Source organism: Thunnus albacares, chromosome 23 (assembly GCF_914725855.1).
Source record: "Thunnus albacares chromosome 23, fThuAlb1.1, whole genome shotgun sequence".
Taxonomy (NCBI): Eukaryota; Metazoa; Chordata; class Actinopteri; order Scombriformes; family Scombridae; genus Thunnus; species Thunnus albacares.
Genome location: NC_058128.1, coordinates 9,475,658 through 9,490,374, shown reverse-complemented (window position 1 = coordinate 9,490,374; position 14,717 = coordinate 9,475,658). Strand labels below are relative to the sequence as shown.

General features: G+C 39.5%; 1 protein-coding gene and 1 long non-coding RNA gene across 7 annotated transcripts in view; one reads left to right on the top strand and one right to left on the bottom strand.

The window, feature by feature from the left end:
- The window catches only part of LOC122975065, a 105,576-nt gene extending 97,531 nt beyond the window's left edge, over nucleotides 1-8,045 (top strand). The window contains exon 4 of the long non-coding RNA XR_006400558.1: nucleotides 6,542-8,045. This is a non-coding gene — a long non-coding RNA (uncharacterized LOC122975065). The remainder of the gene's footprint in view (nucleotides 1-6,541) is intronic.
- anks1b (ankyrin repeat and sterile alpha motif domain containing 1B) overlaps nucleotides 1-14,717 on the bottom strand; it is a 236,357-nt gene that overhangs the window by 76,369 nt on the left and 145,271 nt on the right. For all 6 annotated transcript variants that reach the window (XM_044343243.1, XM_044343242.1, XM_044343244.1 and 3 more), the window contains one exon: nucleotides 8,052-8,238. In XM_044343243.1, the coding sequence (XP_044199178.1) occupies nucleotides 8,052-8,238 (187 nt within the window). The remainder of the gene's footprint in view (nucleotides 1-8,051; nucleotides 8,239-14,717) is intronic.

Sequence of the window (14,717 nt, the reverse complement as noted above, 5' to 3'; positions counted from 1 at the left end):
AGGAGAGGTCGGGCTGATGGCTAACTTGAAGATGAAGAAAATAAAGCGTTAATAACATTCATCCACTTTGCTGATTTTGTTGTGCATGCTGTGTACTGTTGACGCAGGACCAGAGTGTACAGCCACGCTAGTGGCTCTGTGAGGCTGGCAGAGGGGACACATGAATGTTTTTGCCAGATCTCACAGCAGTCCATCTTATAGTTATGGAGATGTGTCACTAAAAGCCACAAATGTGAACCTGCTGGTGGTGTTAGATGAATCTGAAAAATCCTCTGGGGGACATGAATGCAGGCAATTTTATGGCAATCCATCAAATAGTTTACACCGAAGAGGTGGACCAACCAACCCTAGAGCCAATAAGCAAGCATGGAATAACAAAACAAAATAACGCCTCCCCACATCAAACCCACGGCACTCACAAACTCCTTCACCTGTCCTGTTAGCACAGCTTATGAGGTGAAAACTAAACAAGATTTGTGATCATAACCATCCGGCTCTCTAAGGTGCTGTTAATTAGCACTACACCTCTGAGGAGACGACATTTCACTACAAAGACCGGCAATGTCCAAAGACACGAGACTGTGAATCCACACCGAGTCAGCGAGATGTTGATCCAGCTCTTTGAGGGTGCAGTTAGCGGCGGTCAAACAGAAACAAAACAAGAAAATGGATAAATGTTTTCTACCTTTCTCCTCTTCCCATCCATCAAATTTGACTTAACAGCTTTTAATCTTGATTGACCCTCTCTCAACCCCGAGTGAAAAAGTGACAAGATGAGAGCTATAATTTGATCACATCTGCCGTCTGCAAGGGGAACAAATTCAGTACATTCAACCTGGATAGAACAGCAGGGAAAATTCCTGTCATTTGTCATTTTATAAAAATCATATGATGTGCTCATGTGAGTTTCTGTTAAGCTATAATCATAATTAAATATGTTAATGGAAACTATCAGGGGCCACTAATAGTAGGTTTATGACATTAAGCTTCATGCTATGGCACGGACACAAAAAAGGAAATGGCTTCAAATGTGATCGTGTGTAACAAAGACAAGAAAGGACAGAGCCAAAGTGTCAATTAGATGAAAAATCAAGAAAAATCCATTAGTGTGTGTGTGTATGTGTGTGTATGTGTGTGTGTGAGGACATGAGTATCAAATTAAAGCTGCAAACAAAAGCGCTGCTGACTTTGTGCGTGACTTAATGATCGAGCACAGCAGGCTGTCAGACGCATTGTGCATTTGTGCAGAAGAGCGTGTTTGTGAGCGTATGTCAAGGTACAAGTGGAGTGTGTGATATTTGAGAACAAAGGACTGAATTAAGCAACGGAGGTCTAACGAACTTAACTCTTTCAAGTAAACACACAGCCTGTGCTGCACTCACACACACACACACACACACACACACACACACACACACACACACACAGAGCGTTTGATCGCTTTGTCGTTTACAACTCATTAACTGTTAGAGCTCATCGATCACTCAGCCTCTCTGTGACTGAGTAGACAGTATGTAGTCATGTTTTTCACAGCTGACCTAGACACGTCTAGAGAAATTAATTTTCTCATGATAAGTTAGAAAGAAGAGTTATGTGTTTTCTTTCATTGATGTGAGGCTTCTATTTAGCTTGTTTACATTGCAGAGAGAGAGCAGCAAACTTGAGAAGATGCTTTGTGTCTTGTGAAACGACAAGGTACACATTGTTCAGTCTTCATCGACTGCTACTGTGCATAAAGAGAAACTCCTGCTGTAGCCAGTTCCTCAATGCAGTTTGCTGCAACAGCAGATTGGATTTCCAGGGGATTACAGTACTTTCATTTTAGTTGAACTCAAAGATAAGATGATTTCTGATCATCCTGAATTTAAGCTTTTTAGAAAACTGTAAAATGCTGCAACATGTACAAAAGTTCCAAGACACAGACGAGGAAATAAGCCACCATTCAAACAGCTTAACCAAAAGCCTGTCTGAATAAAAACAAGCAAGGCAACGTTGGCATAGTATCATCTTATAAAGTTGATATGGCGAATGCGTCATCAAACAATTGTCTATTCACACACCAGATATAAAGCAATATTAACCTGATATAAGTCCAATATTAGCTCTAATTCTAGCTCTGTTTTGGTCTCCACCAGCTCCTCATTAGCTACTAAATACTTCACTATGTTCACCAGCTGGGCACTAACTTTGTCCGCCAGCTGTTTGGCGATGGGCAGGTAGCGGACTGTGGGTTTTTAGAGCTTTTTTGCTAAAAAAAAAAGCTGCCTCCTTCTTCTAGAAACATAATATTGCAGACTGTAAAATCAAAACAATGAGCTAAAAGAGGCTAAAATGTTACGTAGAGTTAAGGAGAACTGTAGAGTCGGGTGTTTATTCTCTGGATTCATCACTTTAAGGGACCGCCTTTCACGTTACATATCAATTGACCCATTGTTAATATAGAAATATTGATTAGTGCAGCTTTAAGTGTTATCATGAGCAATAGTCATAACTGAGAAAAGACCCAGGTTGACAAATACAGGGCTTTCCCTTGAAATTACATTAAAAATAACAATGAATAGAAAATGTAATCTGCAACAGTGTTTGCACATCACGAGCAGAAGCTGCGCGTTCATTTACATTATGGTGCGTATAAGAAGCTGTGAAGTGTTCCAGAAACCTTCCAGATGAATAAATACAGACCTGAAGATTTGTGCCTGTTTGTTACTGACTTGTCGCAGGAAGCACTGCATAATTCATGGAGGACAACTGCGTCGACAGTTGCACTGCTTTTACATAACACTGCATCGCACTTGGCACTCTGCACCGAGGGCACAGAGGGAATATCTTCAACCAGTGATGTCCAACATTACGTAAACCGTAGTTCCGAAGCATCAACAGCAGCACCAGTGATGGATTGGTTATAAATAGGCCCCCTTTTTATCCAACTGCCCACGCAGGTGGCTGACACCTGCATACTTTGCTGCAGGGCTGACGATTTATTGTATAAGGTTGGTGATTTTTTTTTTTTTTTTTTTTTTTTTAGGAGGAGAACGAGAGGAATAAGGAGAGAGACAGATGTGGAGAGGAAGGAAGGAAAGGCCTTTTATGGTGTGCAAGGGGAAAAAAAGAATTTCTTTCACTTTCTTGTCCTCATTTCTCTATCCAACCCCCTGAAAATCACACATTTCATTCTCTCCATTTTCCTGATTTTTGCTCATCACCCCCCCACCCCCCACCTCCACCCCCTCCTGTAACGTTAGACTCTCATTCTCTCTCTCTCTCTCTCTCTCACTCACCCACTCTCTTTTTCACTGGCATCCTTTGAATTCTGTGACTCTTTGCCTTCTGTACCCACATACATATATACTCCCTCTTTTCTCTCATTCTCTGTCTCTCTCTCTCTCTCTCTCTCTCTCTCTCTGTAAGCCACTTGTTACCATGGCAACCCCACAATGGGCCTTATAAAGCTAATAAGTAGAGAGAAGCAGGAGGGATGAGCAGAGTAGCAGAAGAAGAAGGAGGAGGAGGGAAAAAAAAATAGAGAAAAATTAAATGGAAAAATAAATGGGTGCCAATCTATTCCTGGTGTTGGAGCTTCAGGCGAGGGGAGCGAGGAAGAGACATATATAGAGACACAGAGAGGTACATGTATATTTAGAATACATTATAATTTGTATCCATAATGTGTTGTGAGTGCTTATATAATGTTGTTTCTATAAATGTAGTGATAAGGTATATGAATTGCTTAATGTAAATGTACCTGTTCTGGCAGAGATTCAAACTCAATTATAATAACTCATCAAAGAAGAAGACAGTGAGGGAAAGTGTGTTTACTTCTGCAGGCGTATGTGTCAAGTAAATATAATGGGAATTTTTCAGATGTTGCCAAGAATAAAAACATGGCGTGTCAATCAGTTGGGTTTAAACAAATCCAAAGAAAGTGAGAAAAATTACTGATTTGCAAGTTTTCATTGTTATTTTTTTCACTGTCAGGTAAAGCTGGTCATATTTCAATCTTTCACTTTACCAGGAAAATGAATATGAGCTTTGCAAGATTGTAATTAACCAACAGCTGGCTGCACAATCATCACAGGATCAACAGGTGTGCTTGTTTTGTCACATCATGTTCTGTGAATCCGTTGCATCGTCCTGCATGTTTACATATCTGCACTCAAGTGTGTAGAAAAGTTTATTGGTAGTTGTAATTGTGACATATATATTCTGATGTTGAGTTGTCAAATAACCAATATAATCTGTTATCACTGTTAACACGTAGACTGATTCTATTAAACTGGAAGCAGAGGAACCCACCAACCCACTTATCCCTGTTAAATGATGTGATGTGACAACTCCTGCTGGAGAAATTCTCTAAGAGGGAATATAATAAGTTTTATTTGATTTGTAAACTTTTTATTGAGTATCTCAAAAGGGTAAGCTCATGAACTGTTGTTGAAAAAAACATCCTATGGCATCATTTTCCCTTTCTTTCTTTTTACTGTCTCTGAAAAGTATGTTTAATTACTCTTTTATGTAATTGTATTTATACTTTTTGTACTACATATTGTACCAAAAAACCACAATAAACAGAATTTTAAAAAATAAAAGTAAATTGATGTGTACATTTTACATATTTATTTACATGTCAGGCCAATATAAAGGCATTTTTATTTTTACATTTTTATCCTTATACCGTATTATATATGTGCAGTATATGTTTCTTTTTTCTAATTCTTATTTTTACTCTTATTGTCTTATCATTAATCACTAGTCTTTTAGCAGTCTTAAGTCTTATTCAGGCAACCTTTCAAAATGTCTGAAACGTCCAAATGTTTAAACAGTTTGTAAATGAACCACTGATCACAGGGGAGGGATATTTAAATAAGTTGGCCAGTCTTAATTAAGTAATAGTTCCTGAGTGCTCAGGACTGAAATACAGATATATTTCTGGGCAGCTGGTGCAGCTATTGGTATTCAAACATTATATGTTTAATTGTTGTTTGGCTACTGTGGAATAAACCTTTTCCCTACAATGACGTGTTCATACTCTTATGGTGGACAGATTAAAATGCTTGGAAGAGTAGGTGACGACAGGGGACATGAGATACAGCTAAGTGCATGCGTGTGACAGCTTCTCTGTGTGAAGGGAGTAGCACTGGCAACTTAATTAAACAACATGACAAACATTTATTGTGCTATGGATTTTCTGAGCAAAGCGTCAACTATGCCACTGTCAGTGTGGCGACAGTCCACTCCACCAGCTCACGTGTTGAAGAGACCTTGAGCACAGACTGTAAAAATAATGGATGTAGCCACAATGATGTCACATATTGGTTTGTGGACTATCATTCTGAAGCCTCGAGTTTGCATTTTGACGGTCGCCATCTCTGATTTTTGGAGCCAGAAGTGACCATATTTGGACGAGAGGGTGAAGCTGACCCTAATGCTAGCTGCTAGCTTGGTTAGCATGGTGCATTTGCACGGTGTCTATGGTGAACTCTGATAATGCTAATGCTAATTTTTTGTGAGCAAAAAACAGGCTTAAAACCATTAAAACAAAATGTACTTACAGGAAAAAAAACTGAATATCCGACTCCTTAGAGGATCTTTTAGTATAACCGAACGCTGAAGAAGACAGACTTTTTTAGGCGACCAAAATGCTACAGTTAACTTTCATGAACAGAAAACACACTGAAATAGCCACAGCTACGGCTATACTCTGGGAATCTGGAGCTACGCCATGGTTACATTACCCAACCAATGTTGTCGTTGTAGTAACTTGCCTGTGACGGCACCCACCTGTCACTCAAAGCAGCCACACCCTTAATTATACATAACTTTAATTAAATTAAAGGGGGTGAGTTATATAAAAATTCACCCTCCGTACATTTTCATGAACGTGGAAATTAACTATAGAGACCAAAACTGTTTTTGTACCAGGGTTTAAACATGTTTTATTCCTGCTGTAAAGTTGGGCATTTTAACATGGGGGTCTATGGGGATTGACTTTTTTTGGAGCCTCAAGTGGCCATTCGAGGAACTGCAGTTTTTGGCACTTCATGTTTGCTTCATTTCTCAGTCCCGGAGGTTGCCGCTTGGCCTTGATGCACAGAGTCAAAGTAACACTTAGTATAAAAACATGTCACAGGTTCCGCTATTGGTACCAGTATTGATAAAATCTCTACTGATCATGTCAGTCACCAACTGCATTCACACCAGCATTGATATCAAAGCATGAACATCTTCCTGTAAGCCGTTATCTTCTTATGTATCCACAATTTATCACTCCCAATATTCACTTTGATGTCAATGATTAATGTATTAAAAGTAAAGTGGAGAGCTTTCCAGCCCTGTGATCAGTATTCATCCTCAGTCTTTGTCCTTAGAAGACATCACTGTCAGACTCATAACACGCTCTTGTTACATAAACACCACAGCAATGCTTCAATGGGAATAGTAGATGAAGATGGCTCATTCAGTTTTACGTCTGCATGTGTATGTGTGTGTGTCCGTGTGTGTGCATGCACCTGTGGATTGATAATGAATGTGTTTTTCGTTTGAGGCACTATACAGATCAAAGTCTAGTTGGGGCTCTGAACTGCTCCTGGATGAAACAGAATCACACACGCACAGAAAATGCCTCCCGCCTGGTCGACTTCCCCTGCTTTGCCTCTTCTGTCGGTGCCAGATAGCAGCGGGTGTGAAGGGACAGTTGGACTGAAACCCAGGTGAGAAAAGGAAGTATTCACAACCACGTCACCGGCTAACTAACGCTAATGCCGCCGCTTTGCCATGACAACAAGGAATCCCATTGCTATGGTAAAACAAGAAGCGAGTGAGTAGGAAATACCAAAGAAAATGAAGGCAAGGAGCTACAAACAGTGAACCAGTGGTTCAAAAAAGGGGTTTAAGGACAGCTAGAGATCAGATAGGCCCTTCTACGGTGTTCAAGTGGAGAGAAAAATGTATATATAAATGTGTCAGATTCCTTAGCAAACATACAGTGACATTAAAATGCTTATGAACATGTTTGCATTATTTAGTATTTACATTCCTTTTTTAACATGCAAGCATAAGTAAAAGTACTGGAAAGTGCATATGTGCATGTTTAAGATGTGATTGCCCTACTTATGAGATACTTATGTGTGAAAACACTTCGTTCATTACATAGAATATTCCTTTTGGAGGAGAAACTTTTTGTGTGTGTGTGGCATTTTTGCCTCTTTTGTATTGGATAATGGGCAGTGAAGAAGCAGACAGGAAGCAGGGAGGGAGAGAGAGAGACGGGCACAATATGCAACAAAGGACCCTGACTGGAATTGAACCAGGTATGTTGCAGTTCTGTGGCATTTGCAGTAACCATTCAGCTACCAGGGCGCTCCTTGGAAGAGAAAGTTTTAAACTCAGCACGGGGGACGTCATTAGATGAAGCCAACAGTGTTTCATCTGGGCTGACAGTAAAAGGGACTCCCCGCAGGAGTAACAGAGCATTTTTTGATGATGTTTTGGTTCCTAGTTTTTGAGATATCCGGTAGAGTTTTCCCCTGAAAGTGCTTGTTTGCATCCTAATTTCCAGTTAAACAGACTTGATCCTCATCTACAAACAAAGAATTGTTATCATCTAATACAGTAAAACTACTGAAATGTCCCATCTGAAAGCAGGCCCTAAAAGACAACCACATTTTGGTATTTAATAGCAATAGATACAACTCGAAAACATCACACCAGCATTTCAGACAATATTTAGTTCAGTGGAATTGCCGTGATCAGTGGATTTCCTCCCAAGGTTGAAGTAAATCTGCGTAAATCTTTTGCAACAAGTTCAACTTTGTTTACTTGGACACTAGAATTTCTACCACTGACCAAAAACAAACCATCGACTTAAGCTTGAGAGAGACATTTGGTTTGGTAGACAGTTATGAGACGTCCCTTATTGTCCTGTTACTGACCAAGCTAACTAGCTTGCTAACTGACAGTTACAGGCCTTTACTCAACACAGCAATTCTCTTCATGGCCTGATGCTCATGAATTGATTATCTTCAGCCCAATCCTGCCCGCTTCATGAGTCTTACCTGTGAGCTGACAGTCGTCGTTGGAGCCTGCAGAGTCCTCCTGGTTGGGGCTGAGGGGAGGGCTGGCGGGGGGGCTGGTGCTGAAGCTGGCGTAGCCGAGGGACGAGCTCACCTCACTGGGCTCGCAGCTGTGGTTGACCGGCCTCTGGACGTCCAGGGACGAGGACAGAGAGGTACGCTGCTTGGGCTGGACACAAAGAGAGTTTGGAATCATTAAATAGAAACTAAAACTATTTATGCAACTGATTTATCTGCTTTTTTAATTCTTTGCTTTTCCTTTTATGTGACGTTAATACATTTTAATTTTATACATTAAAAGTAATGTAAAACCAAACCAAATACATTGCTCCCAACCACAAATAGACCAAATTGGCAATAACAATGACTACTTTTACACGCACACTAATATTCCACTATTATTACGACTATGACAATATTCAGAATTTGATGGTGACGGTGACGACTGTAACTATAAATTTATAATATCAGTCATATCAATATCATTTATAAATATCAGGCAGTAGCTCGCTAATATTTTTCCCCTCGCTGGTTTACTTCACTGCCTGCGGAGATCTTGTGATTCTCGTTCCCACGGGAGCAACCCTGAAAACCCGGGAATATTAGTGGAATATTTATTTTCATTAGCCATGTAAACAGCTTATCTTTTTTGGGATAAGGGCAAAAACCAGAATGTTTTGTGCATGTAAATGTATTCAATGTCATCCACTTAAATGCTTCCAATGAATAACGAATAAGTATCAAAATCAGAATGTGGTGATTCCACTTTTATGGATTTGGTGCCTTTTAAATATTATACTGTTGATTAGAGTTGAAAAAAATTTGACGATGACTGACTGTCAACTACTTAGCTCTTGAGAATTGTGATTTTTAAAAAATTTTTTTTTTTTTTTAACATTTCAGTCATATGTCAGTCATATTATAGTCTTAAAGAGAGTTGCAGCCCCATTGTTAATTACTGTGTGTTTCATTATCATTAACTTTTTAAATGTGATATCACTTTTTAACTGTACACTGTTCTGCTGTTTTCTTTCGTGGGACTATTCAATTTACAAATATTTGCCATGCCACTGTTTCTTTGACTTGATCTACCTTAAAAAGTTGTAGAGAAATGGCAAGACTGTGAGTGTGAGTATGTTTATTATTACATTATTTGGTGACAAAAAGATGGTCCCCACAAAGTAAACTATTACATTTTAAGGTTAAGACTTTGGTTTAATGTAGGATTAGCTTGGGATTCGACATGTAGAGGCTATAATTAAGATTGGGGTAAGTCCCCAGGAAATAATTGTTAATCAATGCAGTGTCTGCTTAAGTGAAAAAAACGTGTATTTGTATGTGCATGACTCATTAATTCTGACACCTGACCGATACAGATGTCATTGTGGTTTATGTAATGTACAATACAGATATACAAGTAATAAATAGAGATATGGACAGAAAGGAATAGATGATGATTGCTTGCAGCTAAGTGAGAGAGCAAGACAAAGAGACAAAGCGAAGCAAGGGACAAGTGAAACTGTAGACTGGCATCTGGTAAACACATCTTACATAATGAGGCATTTGCAGCTCTCAACAACCTGCTGCTTTGCTTCACTAACAGCGCAGGCAGTTAAAAACCTGCTGGTGTGTGTGTGTGTGCGTGTGTGTGTGTGTGTGTGTGTGTGTGTGTGTGCGCGCGCACAACCTAGAGGATGTAAGCAAAGTGGATCAATACAGTGAACTATAAAGGCAAAATAACATCCTGAAATATTGAGAGACAGACACATGACAGGACAACCTTCACAAGAAGCTCGCTTACTTATGTGTGACTCAAGGCACAAAAAAAAAAAAAAAAAAAAAAAAAAAACAGAGAAAGAGAAAAGGGAGAGGATGTGAAAGCAGAGAAGGAGAGAGAAAACTCCTTTCCATGCACACTGCTCTCAAATTGGGCTTTGAAGACTCTTCAGATCAACTCAACTAAACTGAAATGAAAAACAAAAGCAAAACAACGACAGGAAAATAGGTTGAGCAAAGGAAGGGCATGAAACATTAAGAGCATTGTACAAGGAAAAATGAAAACTGAAGGTGAAATGACACAGCGAGTGAAAATTAAAGCATAACAAAGAAAAACGAAAGAACAAAGAAAAGACGAAGGACATGATGGGAAGGGGTAATCATTTCAAGCTGGAGAAGATGGAGGTCAGGCATTAAAGATGAAGGATGAAAGAAGGTAGGAAACAGGTATAGTGGGGTAAAAAAAAAAGGGAAAAAGGGTGATGGTCATAACAAAAAGAAATGTAGAAAGGAAAGTCAGAAGGGAAGCAGAATTTAGGATGGAAGGAGGGAGGAAAGGAAGGAGACGATTAGTATTATAGGAAACGAAAGAATGGGAGGAAGAGGAAGCTGCCAGTTATCAGTTTATTTTGATATACACCACCTCACATTTTATATTGAATGTTAAAAAATGAATGCTGTGGAAGAACCTTTATCATCACAAAGGGAAAAAAAAAGCTCTATTAAAGGAAAATTCCACTGAAAAATACTAAAAATATAGCAAAACTTAGGTCTGTTGTGTTTTGTCCTGCAAATAACTGAACAAACAGAAGTCACACCGAGACATTTTCAAACACACAATTTTGTATTTTCAACAATAATTCATGTTTAACAGTCATGCATGGAGGAGCATAGAGGAGGCACAGATACTAGGCACAACTGTCCCAACTACAGCTGCAGTAAGATCGACTTTTTTTTTTCTGTGGCGAGATGGTCAGTAGGGAATAACACCACAGCAGCAGCAGCAGCAGCAGCTTCCAGGGAAGTTTAAAGGACCAATGCATCAACCAGAAAAGATCACAAAAGCCCAGAAAGTCGACAGGGGATAAATCTGATGATGTATGAGCCCAGTGGGGAATCTCTGACCGGACAGGAAGTGGGACATGATACACGCTTACTGTCACTATAGGTTGGTTTTTTTTTTTAAATCAAGCCAAATGATTATTTATTTTAGAATTCCAAAAATGTACATTTGCAAGCATTATTTACCTGTGTAAGACGTAAGAAACACAAACTAAGAGAAACAAAATCATGCTAACTGAAAATACGCCTGCATGTATACAGAAGCTGTAGTGTTTACTTTGCCGCAGGCTTGATAAACAACAAAAAAGACCCAAAATAAATGAGAAGAAAACAGCAGTGAACCCCGAATGATGGAACTGCTGTGATGTGACTCTGTGGTATTTCAAAGTGGGAGGTTGAGGCCGCATGCGTCTTCTTTAACAAGCCGTCCGATGTTTAATGACTTCAACTTCCAACTCTGCAACTTCAACTTCTTCTATTCATCCTTTAAGCGTCTCTTTATAGCGGCACTTATCTCTGTCTTGTCCCTGTGTGTTTGACTTCTGCTTCTTTCTAACAACTGAAGGCGTCTTCTCTCTCAAGTTGGGCTTATTAAGAGTTTGCACATGCACATTAACACACACACATACTCACATATACGACAAAGCATACACACATACTGTAGCTCTGGTTGGGGCTTAGCGTTCACAATGCGAATGGAAGGCAGGCTAATGAACATGTCATGGCCGATTGGAAGGGGATTAATGAGCGCAGACACACAGATGCGCACACACACAGAGGCAGGCAGGTCCTCTGTGCCTGACTAAACTATAGAAAAAACCTTTTTCCCTGCCTGGCACAGCATCCCTGGGGGAAGACATGCTGTTTAATACTTCACTAATGTGTGTGTGTGTGTTTGAGTGCTACTAAATGACATACCCATTAGCTAAAAATGTCATTGCTCAGCTAAAACGAGGTGAGATGCTTTTTTTTTTTTTTGTTGGTTTTTTTTGCAGTTGAGTTTGCTTGCATGCATTCAAAACTGCTCATTTCTGTGTGAAACTGAGGAATCGAGTGCTGATTTATGAATAACATGATTATCAATTCTCATAAAATTATCATGACTGCCAGATCAGATAGAGTTCGGAAATGAGGGTGTCCACTGTTAATGAATGAGACTCATAAATTCATTTTTAAAAAATGCCGCCATTTCTATTGATTTCTCTACTGGCAAACCAAATATGCAATTTAACATGAGCAGGAAACTGAAAGGTAATTATCATAATGGTTCTAATTGATATTTTCAGTTGTTGGAGCAATTACTCTTCTGTTAGCAGTTACTGATGCAGGATATGGAGGACCGCATGTCTTGAGAGTGTTTTTATTTCTTTTTCCATTCTTACCCTTTTTTTTTAACTTTTCTGTCATTACTCCAGTCGCCTCACACATCCACAGAAAGATGTAAACACACAAACTCAGATGGCAAAAAAAAAGAAGCTCAGAAGAACAGAGCAGATGACACATCAGCATGCAGAGGGGGAAAAAGAACAAGAAAATGGAAAAATAAAAAGTAGTAAACATCGAATCCCCTTTTTCCTCACATCCAAAAAACTCTTTAAACTAGTATTCTATGATTCAGCTCATGATTTGACATCGCTGCTTTCTTTCTGACACATTCTGGCTTTTCCTCTCATTTGTTCTGTATTTTTCTTGTGATGATCAAGCATCTTTTTCATTATTCTCTTCAAGCAGAAAGTCAACAACGGTGACCCTCTCAGGTACTGACACACTTTGAGACAATTTCAGCAACATTAACATATATAGTGTCCCAATCTAAACATGCTTCATGGGTCAGGGGGTTCACCCTCGTCCCTCCAGACGTACATTCTCTGTCCACAAACACTAAAGTACAGTTATTAAGTGCTCTCATCCCTCTGGCCTGCTGGATTAAACACATTCTTTATTGCCTTTTTGTTAACTGTTATAACAAATGTAAATATAATCCGTCTCTCAGTGACTCGTGATAAATGTGTACAGTAGATGCACTCATTGGTATCATAGTAAGTCCGCTTTAATGCTTGATTTGTGTAAAAAAAAAATCTAGTGCTAACTTTTTTCCAAGGGATAATCTCTTTAAATTTAGTCTTTTCAATTAAAGGGGACGTATCACGCACATTTCTATATTTATATTCTGGGGCTCTACTGGAATATCTTTGCATGATTTACTAATTTATCTTATACTGGCTCAGTTCTTCTCAAATAGATCTGTATATGCTGGAACCAGAATCAAATTTGAAATATGCAAGTGAACAATGTGAACAACCTTAGCTACAGAATGGACGGCTGTTTGTGGGCGTGCACGAACAACCTGATGTCATCACGAGGAGAAAGTAGAGGCAACATTGCAAATGAAGCGTACCAGCCCGCTCTTACTCCCAACTCGTCAAATACTGATGCTTTGTCACACCCTTCTGCGTCACTTTTTAATGCACTGGGTACCCCTTAATGTCATTTTTTAACGTGCAGGGTAGTCCGATGGACTTCTGTAGAGCTCCCACCACGTCTGATGACCGACAAGAGCTCACTTTTACCAATATATCAACATAAATCTTACATATGCTTGATGGGACAAGCATGACACTAATTCTGGTCTCAATGTCACATTTATACTAAATAATCCACATAAGTCTCTTTCTAAACACAACTGAGGGAAGAAATAGCTTGAAAACTTGTAGAATCATGCATAACTTCGAATATACAGTAAAACAGCAGTTCTCGTCGTCATCTAAATCACTTGTTGTGGTGTCTGTATCCTGGATTCAGTTAAATATTGTTTTCAAGATTGCCACCTCATAACAAACAGCTTGTTTTTGGTTATTACTACCACACACAAAATATAATCTTTTTACTCTCTCGCCCATTATCTGCCATCTCTCCACTCTGCAATTTTGAGACACTACGCTTAACTGTAGCTCAGTTTGAACTGAGAGTAATTCACCTTTGTTCTGTTTTTTTTGTTGCCATATAGAGCAATAAAGCAGATTTCACTCTAAACCTGTTGTGGCACACAATCTGAAATGCAGTGCAGAGGCTCGGCTCACCACTAATGAGGGGAATGAACTGCATGATTTATTGAAATAATCTAAATGCTACAAATCCTTTTAATACGGGTGGGAAATAGCAGGAAACGGCTCAGATGTATAACTCCCACTGGAGAGCTTTTAGCATTAGCTTGAGTCCGTTAAATTAACAGTATATGACCCACATCTCTCCTCTGGGGCCACAGGCTTCCTTCTGGCTGGGAAATCAAATCTCTTTTAACAACCACTCACATACAAACACAGCAAAATGCTCAGGTAGAGTGCAGGTAGCTGCCAGAGAAGTGGTGATAAGAATGAGCTGACCAAGGTAAGTGAAGCTAAACTAATCTTTTTTTTCACCTTATGGTTTCTCCATTTTCCCTCTTTTTTGCTTCCTGTCCCTCTTTCCTGAGCCAAACAGCTGTCATGATTGTTGGATTGATTGTGTGTGTGTGTGCACGTGTGGTGTGTGTTTGTTTATGTGCGGTGTTAGCTCAGCCTACAACGTGGACTCGATAACGAGCCGGCGTGAATGAGTCACACTCATTACAGTTGTATAGTACATGTGCTGTAGTTACACACAGATCCGAGGAAATTTGCTGGAAGATTAACTGACTGGAGCAGAGAGAGATCATCAAGTGACAGCGCGTGTGTGTATCCAGCACAAACACAGCCTCAGCGGCTAGCTGATTGACGAGTGTGAACAGATTAATGAGCTCTAAATGCCAAAGTGATTAGTGATCTCTCTGTG